Below are 20,990 nucleotides of genomic sequence, written 5' to 3'. Positions count from 1 at the left end.
ACATCATACGATCAAAAGGGCTAATGCACCTCTTGGACACATGGTGAAGTTACTGGGAGCCAGGTATCAGCAGTTCAGGGAAGCTTTTGATTAAAGTGGATTCTGAAGACAGAAGATCTAAGTATCTTGTGAGACAGGGAACAGTCAAAGGTTAAGTGATGGCAACTTGAGCAGTCTGCAGAGATCCTTGCAGAAACAGTAATACAATGGTGAGTCTTAGGAAGCAAATTCATAATAAAATGTAGCAGCTGGAAGCTGAAGCTAGGTAAATCCAGAACACAGAAACAATATGCATCTTTCCATCTGTGGCCTGATGTGGATTATCTATATTTTGGGGACATGTTTAAATAAAAAAGCCGTGCAGCTTTCTGAAAAGATTATTTGATGCAGACAGGAGTGAATTAGAGGAAAGCTGTGACTTATGCCTTTCAGAAAAGCTGCTGTTGATCACTTCATAAAATCTGAACTCAGGGCGTACCCATCAGAAATAACTGCAGTTAAGTTGAACACACTTCTGGCAAAACATAGTCCATCTTTCCAGTAAAATGTTGAGCAGCCAACGTATTATGGAAGTTCTAGTATGGATGGTAGGGATAGAGTGTTTAAAGTAACACTTCTGTTACAAATAACGCAGAATCGTTTTGGAAAGCTTTGTGAATGAAAATCCAGCTTATAGTTTGAGGTTGTTACGGAGTAAGGAATACATTAAGGAGAAATATTCTGTTACCTTTTTCATTTGAGCTACTTGATTTCTTCAGCAAATCAAGTTATTGGAAAATAGTGTACTTTATTCAAAAGCCTAAACCAAATGATTTGATTTGAAGTGGCTGAATATTGACATATTATCATAATTTCTGACTTAATGGATGCTTTTTCTTAAGAGAAGTCCATGCAGAATGCAGCATAAGGGAAAAATGCTTTTGAAAACAAATTTAAAGGTAGAACTCGAACAGAGCTGCTTCATTAAAAGGTTTGAGTACTGCAGTCTTATTTGTCTTGCATTTTCAAAACAATTCTTATTATATTAAGGAAAAAATACTTCAGGTTTTAAAAATGAAAATGTGAAGTAAGAACTTTGTAAGAAATCTCAACAAGGGAGTAATACTTCAGATGCTTAGCTTGTCACTTCTTGAAGCTTTGGAGTGTTCAATCCACCAGCCGTAATGTTCTTAAAATAGCTTAAATAATTGTCTGGACTCACAGAAACCATCCAGGACTGTGAGCCATCCTTCTCCATGTGGGGCTTATGCAGCGGCAAGGAGAGCTGTTGACCCCTGCTCCCTTCACAGTGCCATCTGCTTAAGGCAAAGGGCTTGTGGCAAAGCTGTCAGGGGGATGCCCATATTAAACAGGTTAACATGTCTATTTTATTTTAGTTTATCAGCCCCAACTTTTGAAACCTCTGTCAAGCTGTAGCATTGTTTTCTCTCCTCCTTTTTCTTTCTTGTTCTGAGATGGGTGGTGAAGCAGAAGACAAGGACCAAAAATATAATGATGCAAGCGATCCCTGGAATAAATTGAAGGATCCTGACAGGGTGGAATTATATGGTGTTAAAACTGTCTGTAACTAGTAACAATACAGTCTTGTTTGTCCAAGCTATTATGGAAACCTTGGAGATAATTTTTATTCAAGTACCTGAATAAGATGGAAGAAAACTTTTGGGAATCAAATATTGACGGAACAGTGGCTAAGATTCAAGTAAATAGTCATTCATGTTTTCATTGATAAGTATTGCTGCTCTGTGTTTAGTATTAATTGTGCATTGGTTGCTAGCTTGCCACTTTGCTTATTAGCTTCCGCAGTGCTTTAGTTGTTGGAAGATTTTAATTTTAATTCTGTCACACTAAGTGCTTTGTCTAGAGTTGGGCTGGAAAATCTGTCTGAAACTTGCTTCTTTCTTAATATTTGTTCTGGATTTCTCTCTGCTGCTCTTTTAGACTCATTTGACAGTCCCACATTTGTTTGCTCTGTTTAGATAGTATTAGATTTGAAGTCCTCTCTGGCCTACTACATTAATGAACAAAATGTGGCTGTACCATGATTCTGTTTTCATGACTCCTGAATCTTTAAAAATCATGAGGTTTGAAAAATTTTCCATAGATGACAAATTATTGTGCAGATGCTGAATGCTGAGAATTTTTTCAGCTAATATTTTTGCATGCTGGGGAGGATGTACTCATGGGTTCTGAATGAAAATGCCACTTGCCTCAGCATTTTGTAAGTACATGAAGCATTCCAAAAGGCTCCTTTTATCATTCTTGGAATTATATCAGAATGTATAATCTGTTTTCTGCTGCAGGACGAGTTTCTATCCTTGTAAATAGGGTTTCTGCCATTGAGCAATTTATAGGATGGGGCAGGCCTACACCATGCATGCCACTAAGACAATTGAGCCTGTGAATGAATCAGGCCTAAGTCATAGCCTATGAAAAAGTTACCCTGTGTCATCTACTTTGTTACCTGCAGGCATGCCTGCTTTTAATTGCAGCCTGACATTGACAGATCAAGACCTTAATCTGGCATCTTGGTGGATATAAAGGCCTCAGAAGAACTGGGATAAACTGGGAAGAGATGCTCTTGAAATCTAGAAAAATGAATGGCACTTGATTGTTTTCAAAAACCTATCAGATTAATAATGTTTTGTAAGGCCCCTAAGACAGTGGTCTTAAACAGCTTTTTTTTCCTTCCCTTTTGAATTTCTTCATTTCTGAAAAGGCAGCTTGTAAACATTTTTGGAAAATCGACAACAACAAAAAGTGACAACCTTAGTGTCTTCTTTGCAAGACAGACCTTTCAGATTCCTTTTGAATCTCTCCAGCATACAAATGGCCACCAAATATCATCTGATATTTTTTTGTAGAGGACTTTAGAATCATGCAAATCTCCTCAGACTTGTTATTAAGATACAAAATAGTGTAGAGGTTAAACTGTTATGTTCATGTACATTCCCAGAATTTTTAGGGGAATTTTCTTCTACATTGCTCCTTCTTCTGCTCATTTCTGCTCTGAGAGTAGAAACTGTAATGGCTCTGTACGTGTTCAGTAGGTGGTTGGACCCAATTCTTTTTGAATATAAACTTCTGAAGCTAATTTTTAATAGATGGATATGCATCCTAGCCCCAAGGAAAAATATTATGCTTCTGATATTCTTAAAGATAAGAAAATTTAAAACTATGAAAAAATTCCTATATAAAATATTATATGTTCCTTTTTGAATATGGAGGAGGCATTGCTGTATAAATAGAAGCAACAAGTACTGTTGTATAGAGGTCATGTGTTGGGGTAGTTTGACAGAAGACATGAGGTATGGTTGTACATCTATCTAAAGGTTAATTTCTTGCTGTTGAAAAATCCCTTTGGCAACTGAACACACATGAAGCTGTCTGTTTCCTTCCTGAAAAGGAACTGAATTACTAAGAAATATATTGCTCATGGTTGAGAGGGCCTGCTGAAAAGCATCTAAGAATTTTTGAGTAGGAAATGTGTTTGCAGAGCTGCTGTGTTGTGCTGAGGGAAGATCCTGGAGCACTCCCCTGTAGAAGCGGAGAGTTCTTTCCATGGGCTGGCTGGTCAGAGACTGAGCCCTGGGTTAAGCACGGCTGCTGCTCCCTGCTTCTGTGTGTCTAAAAGGGTGGGAAATGTCTGTGAGAGGACTTTCGTAGCATGCTTTCTGGATGGCTGCTTGTAGCCACGTCTTTTGTGAATTATTTTGAAAGACATTACTTATACGACTGGCCATTCTGTCTCTGGAGGGTGGTTGTGTAAACCCTCAGGAAATCCTAAAAGCAGGAGGAAATTCACTGGCTCAGATAATTGAAATTGCACAAGCAGAAATTTTGCCTGCTAGATCTAAAGAACTGACTCTTCAGGTGGGAGTGCCGATGCTGTCTTGCCCTTCTAGTCACAAGTCTCATTTTTCTTACTGACTTCCTCTTTCCAACATCAGTCTTATGCTGAAATCCCCCTTGTGCCTTCAACTTTCATATTTTTGTTTCCCTGCTACTGCAAATCCCATCTGGATTTTTTTTTATTAGGAGACTTGCTTTTAAGCTATTCTGCCAGTGTATGGTGAGTCCTTAAATCAGCCTACAGCCATTTAACAAGACTCATTCTAAAATGCTGTAGCATAATGTTTACTTATCCCTCCCCAAAGAAAAAACCTCTAATATACATGTCAGGATAAAATTTTCTCATGTGCTTTGCTTCCTTCTGCATTCAGTGGTCTCATTCTGTTGCCAGGCATTGGATGATCTATTGATGCAAAGATGTGCTGTATCAGGAGTTGATGCGCTGGTTTCAGATCAGCAAACACACTGATTGCTATAATTGTGTGCTAATATTTAGGTTGTCAAAAAGCACAGTCATTTTTCTTACCATAAACTTGCTGTGAAAGACGTTTACAGTTTAAAAAAAAAAAAAATTGAGAAGAAGAAAATGCAGCCTCCAGAAGCTATTGCTTTATCTGCTGATGAGCTCAGTGAAAGGTGAATTAATTTTAAGTGTTAACCCAGACAGACTTTACAGGAACAAATTCAATGTCTCTGAAACTCACACGAATTTGTGTATTTTGAATGATCATGACCACAAATGGGATGTGTACCAAGAGAAAGTTAGCAGTAACCTTTTCAGATGTGGTGTTTGTGTGCTGAAGCCCGACAAGCTGGCAGGACTAGAAATAGCTTCGCAGATGGTACTTGGCGTGGCACCGAGCAGCTCTCCTCTCGTGCGCTCCTCGCCCTGCCTGTCAGTCGCGTCACCCAATGGCTGCTTGGAGCAGGGGAATGGCAAGGCTGAATTCAGCTCACAGGAGGCTGCGAGGTCAGACGTCAGGACTGCACTACGCATGGCTGAGTCAGTGACTGGGAGGAATTGAAGTGGATTAATACCTAGAGGGGCTCACGTCTTTCAATGCCTAATGGACTGCCTAGCTGCAACCTCTTGTCCTTGAGGGGAAGATGATGGAGGAAAAGTAAGGCTTGCTGGTGGTGTGATCAACTGCTGAAGAGACGATGGCAATATCAAATATGCTGAACTTAACAAGTAATGCCAAAGGATGCTGATCTGGCTTTCAAAGCTGCTTTCTTGGAAGGAACACAATTCCTTTGTGCTCTGATTTCAAGATTATTTCCATGCTTTTGTGTTTCCTCCCTGATAGATACCAGAGGAAGGTGCGTATCTGTTAACAGGCATAATTTGTGGGTAATATTCAGGACCAGAACGAGTAACAAGGAAAGCACTGTCCTTTGTGTGTACCGGTCAATTTACATATCTGCTGACAAAGAACAGACTTCAGGGGGAGGAAGAGGGGCATAAGCATCGTTGTTGTGTAAGTCATAGTCATAGGAGCAGAACAGATTTTTTTTTTTTTTTTCTCTAAAACCTAATAGAAATATTGCTGGAAGTTGGTCTATATAAAGCTCTATATCCACGTTCTGCAAATGTTGATTATGTGAATCATCCTAGGAAAAGTTCCTAAGTTTATATGTGAAGAGTTAGTTAATATAAGTTCTAGAAGATAAAGGGAGGGAACAAAAGGCTGAAAATCTTAGTTAATATTCAATTGCTGCATCCTTTATGCTTATATACAGTTTTATGCTATTTTTTATGGTTGCTTTTTTATGGCTTTTATATCAGTTTGCCACCATAATTCTGTGGACAAGGTGTGTTTATTGGCAGTGTTCAGTGGGATGCACACAAACTTTTTGTATTGGAATAAATGCTAATTGTTTTGGCAGTAGAATTAATCCAGTTTAATCACTTCTTTTAATCATTAGTAATATATTCAGAGCAATATGTTATGTATAAAGACAAACTGAAGCTCTCTGTCCACAGATAACTCCAAAGCATCATTAAATCATAAATTGAAGAGCTTTCACATTTTTTTTAGAAAAAGCTCTTCTGTTGCTGCACGAATAGAAAGCATACTAGTATGACAAATGTACCATTTTGATGGTACTCTCCTCCTTCATATTAAATAGGTTTCTTTAAATAAACCCTTTTGCTTATTTGGTTTTCTTTGTGAGATAGCTGCTTTTAAATAAAATGGCCCTTTCTTTTTACAAAGGCAGAGCTTCCTTTATCAGTGACTGAGGAGGGAAATAAATTCACTTACTGACCTAAGGTTCTTGAATAGTTGTAATGCTACTCTCCCAGGTTTCCTTTGGAGCCAGGAAAAGTAATATGTTGAATTTGTGAAAGTTGTCTAAATGCATAGATATTCATATGGCTGGTTTCTTTCCAGTCAGAAGGCAATTGACAAACGAAGATAGTCTTAACCTTTCCTTTATAAACTTCAGTGGACTAGGTAGTTTGCGTAATGATTTTTTTTCCAGCTTAGTGAATGAGGAAATGAGGCTGTTGATTTACTTTTTTCTTACTGTTTTAAATGAAATGCAATGTTGTTAAGCACCCAGGAGAAAATTTTTGTACCTCCATCCCTGCCTGCAGCTTCCCCGGTGCAGTGCACAGCTGTTAGTCATGAGCTGGGAAATTAATTGAAAGATCCAAATTGCCAGTATTTATTTTTAGAGAGAAAGAGAGATCTGAGACTATAATGACTTTCTCAGAGGCTTGAAGTAATGTGCTGTGCCCTTGACTGTTGTAGGCTGAAATTACAGATTAATAGTGTGACAGCCAGGTGCTGCATAAGACCAGGGGCTTCCTGGCACTTCTATTGGTGGTTCACTGGTGTTGTATCTAGTCTGTGTAGTGCATTAATGAACCACGGTATTTAACTAACCATTTGCCTGGTCTTGTGAGTAGAGCTGCTCTGCTTTTGTTGGTGGCTCTCATCACCAAGGGGAGCTGTGCTGACACAATGCAGCTCCCTTGTGAACACCCCTTTGGCTTGCCTGTAGGCAACAGGTTTGTAGTGAAAGCCTGATTTTCAATGAAGGTTTGGACTTCTAGAAAATGCACAGGCAAGTCTTGGTTAGCAGCTTCAGAAATCCATGTTTTAAAACTATGGAGAGACAGCAAATTCTTTGGTCTAACTTAACGAATGAAATAACTCAGAACAAGTTTTGCATCGCTGGAGTGAAGCAAAGAGTTTGCGTTTCACTGTGGAAACAGCCTCCTGTTCCCAGTGGCTTTGCTCGGAAGATGGGGGGAGACGATATTGCTAAAATGCCCTTCTATTGGGGGGGAAAAAAAATTGGTAGCTTTGATGTCTTTTTTCTTTTTTCTTTTTTTTTTTTTTTTTTTTTTTAAATGCTTGCAACTTCTAAAGCCTCTTCATAGTAAAATATAAGTCACAGGTTGTCCTTCCTATGTATTGGGCAAAGACGTAGCTCCTTTTTCAGCCTGATACAATTGCTCAGTGACAGGGTTCTCCAAGTCCAAATATCATAGATTAAAGCCAGTAAGTGTCTCTTCTGCTATGCTAGGTCCCACACCTTCCTTTATATTCTCCTTGCTCAGATTTAAACTCAGTTTAGTTGCCTCATTTACTGTAGAGCAAAGTTGTACTTCAGTGATAGTATTTATCTGCCTGCAAGTAGAACTTCAAATTTTTGTCACATGTGTCTCCAGTGGATCAAAGAAATGCGTTTAATTCTTCCTGTGTACTGTGATTCAACAGTGATAAGATTTAAGACTGACATTGAAAATGGCTGTTATTAAGATGAGTGGAGGGAGATTCATGGTTCAGTGCTGTCTCAAGCCAGACTGCTTGAATCTCAAAAGCCTTGCATTCTGCATGGCGTTCTCCTGGCTAGCAGGTGATGTGCTAGCTCACAGTCAGCACTAACCTGTACGTTAAAGGGAGACACGGGCAGCATAGAAGGCGTGTCCAGCTGCATCTCAAAAACTCTTCTTCAACACTCTTTGCTACTCTGCCAGGCTCAGAAATGACTGGGTAGGTGAGAGGGTCCTGCCCTCCTGGCTCACAGCCTCTGCCGTGGAGCTGGGGGCAGCAGCAGGTGCTGTGTCCAGGCTTGTGCCAGGCTTAGCACGGGGCTGTGGCTGACAGTGGCCACCAGCTTAGTCCCTCGCACAACCATGGATGAGGAAGAAGCGTGAGGCCGACTGAGTCAGTGCCACTTCCTGCAGCACCTGTTTTTCGTAGCTCCTGCCAAGAGATTATTAACCTGGGCTTATCCCACTGCAACGTGCACTCTGAATCACCAATTTGAGGGGAATGTGTTTTCACATATTTTTCTGGATTAAGAAACACATTCCAATTGTCATCTCTGTTAAAGGGTGGTTCGTGTCAGCTCTGCCAAAATGCATGGTAGGTTTACCTGTCCTTACAGCGGTTTGGTTTCGTTTTCTAGCATATGTCCCTTAAAGAAACTAGAACTCTTCAGCTGCAGAGAAACAGAGGCATGCACTTAGATGCTATAAAATCTGGCACCTGCAAAACTCAGGTTCCTCACAGCATGGTCAAAAATACTGGGACTAGGATCAAAATGCACTGTTACAAAAGGCTCTGTCAGGGTTTGCTGAGATATTCTCCGCAGTACTGCTGGGTGCAAGTGTGGTAGCTGGTTTGTATCTGCACAACGTGCTCTGACCCCATAGGTGTAGGTGAGATGGAATTTTCCTAAGTGCGTGACTATTTCTTTTGAAGTTTAGCTGTAGTGTAATTATTAATTAATCATATATAAACAGCATTCAGACTTCGGGTTCATGTTACGTTTTAATTATAAGCTACAGTCCTCCATTTCTGATGCTTTGGAGTCGTATTTCATACCTATTTAAATGGTTAGCTTCTGTATGCTTTAGTAAATATGAAAGAAAGGTGCAAAGATTTTCCTGAATTGTTGATGGTCCTTGAAAGGGAGGTTGGCAGATCTTACCCTTGCAAACTTCTGTACATTTTGTTTTCATAATACAGAATTTAAAGGAACAAAACAAGTAAGGAAATGGATTAGCTGTGCTGAAATACATCTTCATATACTCAAAATAGTGTTGGAAGTCCTGTGAAAAATACTATTTTAATTTAATGAAAATGTTTGGATTTTAATCCTTAGACTGTAAAATCTGAACACTTCCAGCCATGAGCAAGTCTTGCAGTTGTTTTGCCTTATTCAATAGACCTTTGGCTGACTTCTCATCTTAAAGATGCATGTCTTAGTGCAGCATATTTTAAGCTTGGCAGGAAACAGTATTGCAGTACATTCTGTCTGCACCAAACTTGCTTTATCAAGCTCTTTCCCTCAGTTGGTGTGGGGGGAAACTTGTGTTCCTTAGCTGAGAGGTATATTTCTTATTCATTGCATTGTGTTAATACTCATTTTGGGCCATTTTTAGCACCAGTGTAAAATGAAGATCTGTTACAGGTTTTTTGTTCTCATTTATGTTCTTCCTCTTATCAGTCACTGAAACACAAAGCTGAAATATGTTGAGTTAGATGCTTACTTTTTGGACTAGTCCTGTGTGGTGATTTTTTTTTGTTGTTGTTTTTTGTTTTTTGTTTTTTTTGGTCACTACTTCAAAGCAACTTTAGAAACAAAATTATTCTATTAAAAGTAGAATATTCTGCTCAGCTTGCTTGTTCATACTTGTAAAAATTTCTTCTTAGCTAGGGCCTTATTCTTACCTCTTCATGTTCTTGAATGCTACAGCATTCCTAGCAATCATGTTTAAGGTCTTTTGGTAAATGGTGTGATTCACAGGTTGCAGGCAAGTGGAACATTGAGGATCCTGTGGGAAATGATGCCTGTCTTTGCCTGTCAGATCTTGTAGCTGCCTGCATTTCTGTCTCAGTTGCCCAGTACTGGAGGTTTTGGGAAAGTTTCTCTCAGTTAAGCATATGCCCCATAAATGAGGAACATTGTCACGTCTGTGCTTGAAAGGCAGATAGCGAAGGAAGTGATTTAGGAATTCTGGTGGGGTACAAAGACACAGATGTGTCTGTGCTCTGCTGCTAGGAAATCATATTTAAGAGTACAAACGAAAGGCATATGTAAAATTCAGCAATAGCTTTTGCAAAATGCTATTAAATTTTTAGGTAGTTTCTGAGAGTAGTGAACCTTGAAACTGAGAGGTTTTATTGATAGGTTTAATTAATTACAAAATAGAATCAGTATCTTAATATAGGGAATGTAACATAACTTTTTCACAGTCTCAAAACAAACAAAAACATCTTAAACCATTAAATTAAAATCTGCTAGTTTAAAAAAAATGTCCTGCTTGTTACTGACAGTGCTGTAGGTCTTAGCTTTAACAATGTAATTTGTATGTTTGTTGTATTAGTTGTGATCACTTGTTACTGCTCCTTCAAAGAGTAACTGAAAATTCAAAAAAAGAACGCACAGAAACTCCTGGTTGGTAAACTTCTGGCTGGTGTGTCTTGACGTATTAACTAGTTAAAGGCTGATCTACTTTAAAAAGGGCAAGTTGCAATGGGAGGAAAAAAGCTAACTCAATACTAAGAGCCTGTGCTCTGAGAAATGTTTTCCAAACCAGGTTTTATTGAAAAAAATGACCCCTAACTTTTGATTTCATTGTTTGATTAGAGCACTTAATTTTGGCTCTTATTTTTAAATAAAATAATTCAGTTGTATTTGAGTAACCTGTTCTGGAAGGGATTTTTGTGATTGCAGGTTTGCAGGTAGTCTCATCTGATCAAGCAGCATCTCTTCGTAGGTCATGGAGCAATAACCAGCTAATTCTTGTTGTTGTCGTGATGTTCCAGACCATTGTTTACATTTGCAAATGTAAACAATATGAGTACAGCAAAGAAAGAAAATGGATGTGAATAATATTAATCTTCACAATTTACACTCTATGTACATGTTCTGGATGCCTTTAAAATTTAAATGTAAAATGTTTCTGAAACTTTGAAATGCTGAACATTTTTCTTCTGTTTTCAGCACCTCATCTCGTGTTGCTAAAGGAATAGACTGTACAAAAATGAGCCTCCATGGGGCAAGTGGTGGACATGAGAGATCAAGGGACAGACGCAGATCAAGTGACAGATCGCGTGACTCATCCCATGAAAGGACAGAATCTCAGCTCACTCCATGCATCAGGAATGTTACTTCACCAACAAGACAGTACCATTCTGGTGTGTTCAGATCTATAATGTTTCAGGATTATTTTTTTTTTTAAGCTTAATTACTATTTTGTTAAAGAAATACAATAAAAAGCATTATTTTTGTTGATGCCACAACATTCAGATTTCTTAGATGTACCGTGGGCTGGCAGTACCATTTTTTGCTAGAACATCATGTAGGAATACATAAAAGTTATGACTGTATTTAATTTGAATCACAAGAATGATATGATCTAGTTTTCCTAAGAAGAGAATAGACTAAATTTCTGGTTTATTTGGTAGGGCTTGACTACATAGAAGTAAAGAGGTTTTTTTTAATTAAGTGACAAAACCTGATTTGTTTCTTTAACCTATAGCACTAAACAAAAACTGCAATGCATAGCTCCAATACTATGTTGATTTGCTTTTTCAATACTAGAATGCAAAAATTTTCTTGTCAAGAGTTTGGGGAGACAAGGTGGTTTGGTGTGATCTTTGTGAGGTTCAGCAATGTCAACTGCAAGATCCTACCAGCTGGGTTGGGGCAATCCCTGATATCAGTACAGTATGGGTAATGCATTGGTTGAGAGCAGCCCTCCGGAGAAGTTCTTGGGAATACAGGTGGTAAAAAATTGGATGTGAGCTGGCAGTGTGTGCTTGCAGCTCAGAAAACTGATTGTATCCTGGGCTGCCTTAAGATAAGCATGGCTAGCAGGTCGAGGGGTTTCTCCCCTACTACTCCGCCCTTGTGAAGCCCCACCTGGAGTCCTGCATTCAGCTATGGGGCTGCAAGCACAAGAAACATGTGGAGCTGTTAGAGTGGGTCCAGCTGAGAGAGCTGGAATTGTCTAGCCTGGAGAAGAGAAGGTTCCAGGGAGACCTTATTTGCAGTATTTTAATACATAAAGGAAATTTAAAAGAAATACGTGGGGAGACGTTTTACCAAGGCCCATGGTGACAGGACAAGATGGTAATGACTCGAAGTTGGAAGATTTAGATTGAATATAAGGAAGAATACACACACACACACGAAAATACACTGAGGATGGTGAAGCAGTAAAATAAATTGCCCAGAGAAGTTTCAGATAGCTCATTGTTGGAAGAGTTTGTGGTCAGGTTCAATGGGGCTTTGGGCAACCTGATCAAGTGAAAGATGTCCCTGGCTGTGGCAGGAGGGCTGGACTTTAAATGATCTTCAAAGATCCCTTCCAACCCAAACCATTCTGTCATCACCAAGTAGTAGAAACTTTGTGTTCTCATATCTAGACAGTAGCAATTTTTGATGTCTTCTTTAACTAGAATAGCTTTAACTAAGTTTTTATCAGTTTGGCATGTTATGTCCCTGGAAAAATATAAACTGCATAGTGCTTATGTGAAGTTATAATTCTTGGTTTTTGTTTTTCTCCCACCTTTTCCCCTCTTAAGATCGAGAAAAGGATCACAGTTCATCTCGACCAAGCAGCCCTCGTCCTCAAAAGACTTCACCTAATGGTTCCACTGTTAGCATGGTGAACAGCAGCAGAAACAGTAGCCAGTCAAGTTCAGATGGGAGCTGCAAGGCTGGTGGAGAAATGGTGTTTGTATATGAAAATGGAAAAGAAGGAGCTCGGAATGTAAGAACTTCTGAACGGGTAACACTCATAGTGGACAACACCAGATTTGTTGTGGATCCTTCTATTTTCACTGCACAGCCTAATACAATGTTGGGCAGGTTTGTATCTTTTTTTCCTCTCCTTAATCTCTAACTATAGGTGAGAGTCATTTTGTAGGTGTGTTTTTTAAAGGTACTAAAACTATTTAAATGGCAGTTGAACTCATTGCTTCAGCTGATCTTCTAACACTTGATACTAGAAATTTGTAAAGGTCTTTAAGTGAAAAAAGAGATGAAAGGTCTCTGCTTGGCGGGGATGTCAGTGGATGTATATTGCCTAGATACATCATAAGTAAATTAACATTTCATATGAGAATGATATTCATTTCCTTCTGTCTTTCCGGGTATCACTTCTGTATTGAGTCTGCCTCATGCTATCTGTTTTTAAACCTAGTTGTTTCATAAAACAAAGTCATGAACATATAACTTTTTTCAAAAGCAGCAAGGAGGAAAACTTGAAGGTGTTTTTTTTTTTTTTTTTTAATGGGCTTATCTGCACAGTATTCAAGCTCAACAGATTTATCTTCTGAAATGCTTTTAAGAAAGGGGATTATCAAATGAGTATTCTCGGTATAACACGTCAGAGTCTCTCAGCAAAGAGAACTAATGTTTAAAATGATCAGTAGTTGAATGAAAGTCCACTTATTTGTGTCCAATACTTCCTATAGAATCTATGATGAGCTACTTATTAACATGTTTACGTGGGAGAAGATTCTATACTTTACTTGCTTGGATACTGACTGTTTTCACATTATCCAGATGTAGAGAGCAATGCTTACAAACTTGCAGCAAGAAAGACTTGTTTTGCCTGTGTTGCTTTAGATTTGGCTTTTTTATTTAAAAAATAAAAAATAAAAGCAAGCATTTTGGATGTTTCTCAGTCCAAAAGGATATAATCATATTATAATTATGTATATATGAAGCTACTTGTCAAGGCACAGGTAGTATATACAATGAACTAACTTCATGCTTTGTTTAAAACCCCCATGTGGGATAAATGGTACCTTGTTCCCTGTTTTGTGGAAAGTTGAGGGAAGAGTTACAGAGAGACAAAAAAGCTGTTCTGTATAAAAAAAATAAAGGGAAATAAGTTGAAGCAATCATTAATTTATGGAAGGCTTTTGCATACTTACAATGTGCGTGTGTGTATATACACACACACAAAAACTATACAGACTAACAAACTGGTGGTGTATCAGCATGTGTTGAAACAGTATCTCTTTTCATGTGCAGCCAAAGCTCTGCGTGTGTGTGTGAGGAAGTGGTGCTGGCTAATATAGTAGATTTTTTTTGTGCGTGTATTGCTGTTATTCTCCCCTGGGGACTGGTTCAAGGAACAAGCTTATTTTATCTTCTGCTAATTCACAAGTAGGTTAATAAAAATGTGGAAATAGTGTTCTAAAATGCAAGTTATTTATAAACCCACTCTTCCCCAGTGTCAGTTCACAGGACACTGAGCAGGAACTGCTTAACTAAAGTGCACTAGGAGGTAAAAGTAACTAAAATAGGAACATATTCTTTGCCTCAAGCCTGTATCCTGTTAGACTGCTGTTTTCCAAAATGTTTTTTGGCTTGAAAAGTGGTCAGAAAATGCATGTCAAATCATTAAGTGAAAAAAGTGAATTTGTTTTATCTATTTGTTCATCTTCTATCAGAATGTTATTTTTAAGTTTGGAATTAACTAAATACCTTAATTTAAACTGTAGTGAGTTGCATGTGCTTGAACACTTGGTTCTATTTCTTAAACTACTTCAGGTGTTTTTAAATAGAATTCCACAACAGAGTCTGGTCTACTGCAACACCTACCACAAATGGACAAAGGCTTTTTTGGGGTTTCTCCCACAGCCTCTGGAACTGTCAGGAAGTGGCTTGGTCTGACTACTCTTATGATCAAATGATATGGGCAAGTTAATGCTGAAGAAAGCTAGTCCTTCCAGAATTCCACTGAGCTTTCTATTTTCTAGTAGTCTTGCTAATTACAAGCCAAACTGTATGTACATAAATAGGCTGGTTTTATTCCTTGCTTTTTGAGTGCAGTTTCTGATGTATAGCTTCACAGATTCACAAAAAAAAAAAAAGCATAGCAAAGACAAGACATAGTAACATAACTGACTACTTATTTTTGATCAGGATGTTTGGATCAGGCAGAGAACATAATTTCACACGTCCTAATGAAAAAGGAGAGTATGAAGTTGCTGAAGGAATTGGGTCTACCGTGTTTCGTGCTATTCTGGTGAGTTTTTATGGAGTGAAAAAAGGCAGGTACTAAAAGTATTGTTAGCACAAGCACTGTAAGTATTAAGAAATGTAAGTTCTTGATTTAGTCTTACTTACGTATCTGGACTTATTGGATGGAACAAACACTTTATGTATTGTTCTCAAGAGGGGGAAGTTGTTTGACATGAAAACACTCTTAGGTTTTTTAGTTACATGCATGTGACAGCCAGGGTGAATACATAAAAACGATTTAAAAAAATACAGACTGTCAGAAATCTATTTACCTTCTATGCATCTAGTTCACCTAGTTCAGATGTATTCTATTCATTCCTTCTTGTGATAAAATTAGCTAAAATACAATACCGAAAGTTAACTTACTGCAGGCCACAGGAGAAAAGCAAACTTCAGTCTCAGAAGAAAATGTGCCCTTACATATTACATGTCTACGTAAAGAAATAGAGATGCTATACTGCTTCGTCAGTGGAAGTAGAATAGCAACAGCTGAGTGAAGTATATATATATAAAAATCATCATACGTGCACCAAAATGATTTCTATTAATAGTTTTTGCTTAAACAATTGCTTTAACCACAGCTTACTGCTCTGAAAGCAACTATCTGAGTAACTTGATGAATTTGAGGACAATAATATTCATTAAGTTGTATGTTTCTTTTCACGGGGCTTTATTGTGGAGAAATAATTTGGTTTTTGAGGCTGAAATGTATTTGTCAGTAGATGTTTAAGTGATTTGTGCTTGCTTGTTTGCTGCATGACTTCAGGATTACTACAAGACTGGAGTGATACGCTGTCCTGATGGGATATCAATTCCTGAATTGAGAGAAGCATGTGACTATCTCTGTATCTCTTTTGAGTATAGTACCATTAAATGCAGAGATCTCAGTAAGTATGGAACTTTAAAAAAAAAAAAAAAAAAAAAAGACTTACATGTTTAGACTTAAGACTAAACATGGATTAATTCTGAATTGTATCCTTTAGTAAAGTAAGGAACATGTCTGATACTACATGAGCAAGATACATCCTATTATCTCTCTTACATAATAGGGCTCTAAAGGTGATGGATGTGCAGCTAGCTTGTGAAGAATAATGGTTTAGATATTTGGATATCAGATATTGAAATATTTTTCTGTTATGGTGGGTGGTATGGAAGGTTAACAAGTTTAAACTTCTTTGATTAATTTGCAGTACAAATACAGTAATGTTAAGTAGTATCTTTTTGCAGAAGAGAGGGTAAGTTACTTACCTCCTTGCTTATGAGAATTAAGCTGCGTTGCTAGCTTAACTACAGCTTTGCTGATGATGTAAGGCTCATCTGAGCACGTAGCAACTGTCCAGCTTGTTTCTTCCTGAACACAGGCAAAGCTTTGGCCAATGTTTAAAATGAACTGGTGTGTCTTTGGTTCCTGGGATCTTGTGTTATTTGTGTAGTGCCCAGTGATAACATGCAACCTCACGTTGTGTTGGCTGCTGAGTCACATTCAGTGCACCTTGCCCTTAGAAGGATTTCACAGGCGGTACTAGGAGGATTTTGAGAGGCTTTAGTTTTAAGCTAATTCTTACAAAAAGTGGGTTGCATGTGCTCCTCCTTAACAACTGGCTGAAATAGTGTTTCCTTTTACGAAGCCCAAGAGTCTTGCATACAATTATCAAATGTTTAGTGGTAGTGAAAACATTAAGGAGGTCTATGTGAAGTCATGCCAGTGTTTACCCAACAGAATGTTACTATCTGCAGGATAATCCTATCAGTTTGAACTTCTGGTAAAAATTTCAAAAAGTTCTGATCTTACACAAACTAATAAACTAACAGTGTCTTTACAGATGTCTGCAGTCAATAATACACAGTAAACAGAACTGCTGTGTTCCTTGCTCCTGCCTTCATTTCTTTACCGATCTTTAAAACGTCTGCTATTTAAAATTTTGTTCCAGGTGCTCTCATGCATGAATTGTCAAATGATGGTGCTCGCAAACAATTTGAGTTTTATCTAGAGGAAATGATTCTCCCATTAATGGTAGCCAGTGCCCAAAGTGGTGAGAGGGAGTGCCACATTGTTGTGCTGACAGATGATGATGTTGTTGACTGGGATGAAGAGTATCCTCCACAAATGGGAGAGGAGTATTCACAAAGTAAGCTTATTTTCACTGTTTCCACCAAGCCACCTCTATGGTAGTAGTAGTCAACGTGCTCATTCAACTTATTTACACATAAGCACTGTTAGCAAAGTCTTTACAAAATCCTTAATGCTTCACAAAAGCTTTCTTACTTTTTTCCTTTGTTCAAGCATATGTTGCATGCTATGTTCAAGTCTAATTAAAAAGAGGAGATAACTTTTAATACCAGTCAATGAGGGGAGAAAGAAATACTTTTTCAGAAAGTTCTCAGAAAGATGGGTAGGAGTCATTGTGTGAGAGCAACTGGGGGGGTGGGGGAGGGGTGTCAATATTTTGAAGTGTAAGAATTACATCTATAGATCAGTTAAAGCACTGTGAACTGTGTTTTCTTCCCTGGATGTATGGTGTCCTTGCTGCTAGAAATCTCTTCAATGTGAAAACTCAAAATTCAGTTTTGAGGGGAATGTAGGAGCTTGAAGTACCCTTAGTACTCGGATAGCTTAAGATCTTTCTAGAAGTCTCTTTTAAGCTGTATGGAGGATGCTAACCTATAGCCCCACCTAAAATGTGCAGCCCAACTAAAATGTCTGCAGGAATTCCATCTTGGGGGAGTTGGGGGAGAAGTCCTTTTCTGTGGAGGGGCCTGAGAGTATAGAGTATACAATGTGGTTGGTGAATTGTCTTATTATATTCCTAAATCCAGCAAAAAAAAAGTGTATGAAACAGGATAAATTAATAGGGGGAAAAACATAAAACACAAAACCAACAAGTTTCACAGTGCCTTTGGCTACTTTTCTCTGATTTCTGTTTTGGATATTTTAAGGAGTTTTTAAGTCTCTCCCCTTCATTCTGAAATAGAATTACACGAGTAGAGCAGGACAATGAGATCTTGTTGTTTGTAGGATTAGAAATATAATCTTTTAATACAATTATTCCTAATTAAAATATATTTTTAGTTATTTACAGCACGAAGTTGTATCGATTCTTCAAATACATTGAAAATAGAGATGTGGCCAAATCTGTTTTGAAAGAAAGAGGACTCAAGAAGATCCGACTGGGCATTGAAGGTAAGAAAAGTATTGCGTACAAACTAACTCTTTGGGAAGCAGGTTTGTTGTATTTACCTGATGATCATCTGTATAGTTAAAGAAACAGTGATTCATCTTTCATATTGAAGTTAGATGATATATTGGCTGGGGGAGTGGTACCTAATAAACAACTGGTCCAGCTGGAAAACCTGATTGCAGATCAGTCATGAGCCTGTAATATTTATTTATCTGCTAGACTGCTTACAGAGTAACTTAGGTGGTTTCTCCTGTCTTACAGCTGCATTTAATGTCTTTTTCCCTTTATTTTTCATGCAGAATGTTCTCTGTTCTTACTGTACTTTGAGTCACGGTGCATTTTTACAGCTTTGTTCTGTTCTTGGCCTGGTGCTTTTTTCAGGGCTTGAAATGAAAAAAATTAAGTTGTAGGTAGATGTTTTCAGGAAATACAAACCTATCAAACAGATCACTAAGGTGCAAAGAAATACTAATCTGAAATAAAAGTCCTGTAAATTCAGGATGCTGATCTGTAAAGTTTCAGCTTTGGCCTTGCAAAAAACAACTACAGTTAGTTGTCTTAGATTTTTATTGTGAATATAACAACTGGGTTGCTCTGTATTTCATTTTCTTCCTGATTGTTGGCCCAAATATTTAAAAATCCAGTGTTTTGTAATTTGAAGGATTTTTTGCATTCACTTACCAAGTTGTCATGGTTACATTTGTAACTTGCCAACCAAAAGCAAATGCTTTAACAGCTTGCAATCCTTAAAAATAAGTTCAGCTGAACAGAGTGCAAGCCTTCAGACTGACATGCCATTAAACTAAACAAGATCTGTTTTTGTCTGTAACACTGGCTAACACCAGCTTATTTCTGCTGGCTTTTTTTTTTTTTTTTAGATGAAGAGCAACTATTTAACTAAATTGTAATGCTAGTACCCCACAGTAATACGCAACTTCCTAGTAATGAAAATTACTTAGGGCAGGGAGGGAGAGATGACATGAATGAACATAGCATAACCAGAATTGTTAATTGGTTTAAAACTCTGTATTTTCTGAACTGCGGGAACTGGGCTGAATGTGAGATGAAAGTGCTAAGATTCTGCTTGCAAATTTAAACCACTGATCAGAGCAACACTGCTCTCTACCTTTGAGGTCTTGTTTCTTGCTTTCCAGATTAGTATATTAAAAACAGATTGACACTTCTGGTCCAAGGAAAAATCAACTGGCATTGTGTGTAAAATTTGGAGAGTTGTCTTATGACAACATCGACATTATCAATAGCATTAATCTCTTTCGTTACAGTTTCTGTGGTATTTTAGCCTCTGTCTCTATGTTGTCCCTGCTTAGATAACATTAAGAACAACACAATTGAATGTTTCCATGCAGGATGCTGATAGTAACAACTGCTAACTTTCATTGTTTCCACATACTGCTTTTTGTGAGTGTGAAAGAAAACCCTGAACTAGACAGTACAGGAAACGTTAACTTATGCTGTACTCTGTATTGTAGGTTACCCTACATACAAAGAGAAAGTGAAAAAGCGACCAGGTGGAAGGCCAGAGGTGATTTACAACTACGTCCAAAGGCCATTTATACGGATGTCATGGGAGAAGGAGGAAGGAAAGAGTCGGCATGTTGACTTTCAGTGTGTGAAAAGCAAATCTATCACAAATTTAGCAGCAGCGGCAGCAGATATACCCCAGGACCAGCTTGTGGTAATGCATCCTACCCCCCAAGTAGATGAGTTGGATATTCTGCCTATTCATCCTCCACCTAATAACAGTGAGATGGATACTGAAGGACAAAACCCCCTCCTCTGATCTAGACTGTTATGAAAACAAAAGCATGCTACTTTAAAGTGACTCTGTACTCAATTCATATTACACTGCAATTCCAGTTTTCTCCATTGTGTAACAGTGTTTAGGATATTGCAGTATGGACCTTTTAGAAGTCCAGGTGGAGTATCTGATTGTTAAACATCCAGGAGTTACAGTTACATACATGTATTTGTTTACCAGTAGATTTGTGACATTGGTTATTTGTACACTGGACTGTCCTCACTCTTAAGCCCATTGAAAACAATGGGATACTGGTGGCTAGTGTACTTCAGTATTGTTACACTGGGGTTAGCATGCAGAATTGGAATTGATAGTAGCACTTTACAAATGGTTGATAAATGGAATTTCAAGCCATTTTTATAAAAAGTATTGCACAATACTAACAAAGTGCTTCTATCAAAAGTATTAATTGTAAATAGTTTTGCTCTGAATAGATTGACCCTTTTAAAGTTATTGTATATGGCTGAGCACAAAACTACTTACCATTGGGTTTTTGGATTGAGGACATGATTCAATTACCCATGTAACATCTTGTTCTTCAGTGAATTTTTTTCACTTGTTTGCAGTGTGAGCCATGGTCAAAAGCTGTGAACGAGGGATAGGGGCTTTATCTTAAATTTTGCCTTACCTTAATATGTTCACAAATATTTATTTACTAAATTTTTCGTAAGTGTCATGAAATAGGAAAATGCAAATGGTTCATTCTTCATTTATTGATGATTGTAAACAAGTTTTTCATGCAAATAAAATTTCCATTATTTTAATGGGTTTGAATTATCTGTGAATGAGATTATGTATACAGAGGAGTTTTGAAAGTGCTTTTTTTCCCTCAGGGTGGTTGGAGATCACTTAATATTAACCACCTTAGTGAAAAACAGGTATTACCTAAAATTAAAAAGAAATCTGTTGCACTATCAGACTGTCTTAATTCACCTTATTCTTAAGTTTTTCTCTTAGTTGAAATAGTAATTGACAAGTAATAGCTTCTCTGTAAAATTTATCATAGTGATAAAAATGCTGTAAGTGTATGTAAGGCATTGTTTTTCTTACCTTTTTCCTCCAAAGCTAAAGAATTGATAAATAGGCAACTGCTGCTAGCATGCATCTTCAGCAGGGTTCTATCAAATTTATTT

General features: G+C 37.8%; 1 protein-coding gene across 3 annotated transcripts in view; it reads left to right on the top strand.

Annotated features, from left to right (window-relative positions):
- The window catches only part of BTBD10 (BTB domain containing 10), a 29,486-nt gene extending 8,745 nt beyond the window's left edge, over window positions 1–20,741 (top strand). The window contains exons 1-8 of one of the 3 annotated variants that reach the window (XM_082761186.1): window positions 4,570–5,169; window positions 10,819–11,012; window positions 12,405–12,690; window positions 14,761–14,863; window positions 15,626–15,746; window positions 16,791–16,988; window positions 17,930–18,040; window positions 19,529–20,741. In XM_082761186.1, the coding sequence (XP_082617312.1) occupies window positions 5,045–5,169; window positions 10,819–11,012; window positions 12,405–12,690; window positions 14,761–14,863; window positions 15,626–15,746; window positions 16,791–16,988; window positions 17,930–18,040; window positions 19,529–19,839 (1,449 nt within the window). In that variant the 5' untranslated portion in view covers window positions 4,570–5,044 and the 3' untranslated portion in view covers window positions 19,840–20,741. Of the gene's footprint in view, window positions 1–4,569; window positions 5,170–10,818; window positions 11,013–12,404; window positions 12,691–14,760; window positions 14,864–15,625; window positions 15,747–16,790; window positions 16,989–17,929; window positions 18,041–19,528 lie in introns of those variants that run through there. The other 2 variants (XM_082761187.1, XM_082761188.1) reach the window with 2 other exon arrangements.
- The last annotated feature ends 249 nt before the right edge of the window (window positions 20,742–20,990 follow it).

This window comes from Aythya marila (genome assembly GCF_965140915.1).
Source record: "Aythya marila genome assembly, chromosome: 5".
Taxonomy (NCBI): domain Eukaryota; kingdom Metazoa; phylum Chordata; class Aves; order Anseriformes; family Anatidae; genus Aythya; species Aythya marila.
Note: the sequence above shows the minus strand (reverse complement) of the source record. Positions and strands in the feature narration are given on the sequence as shown.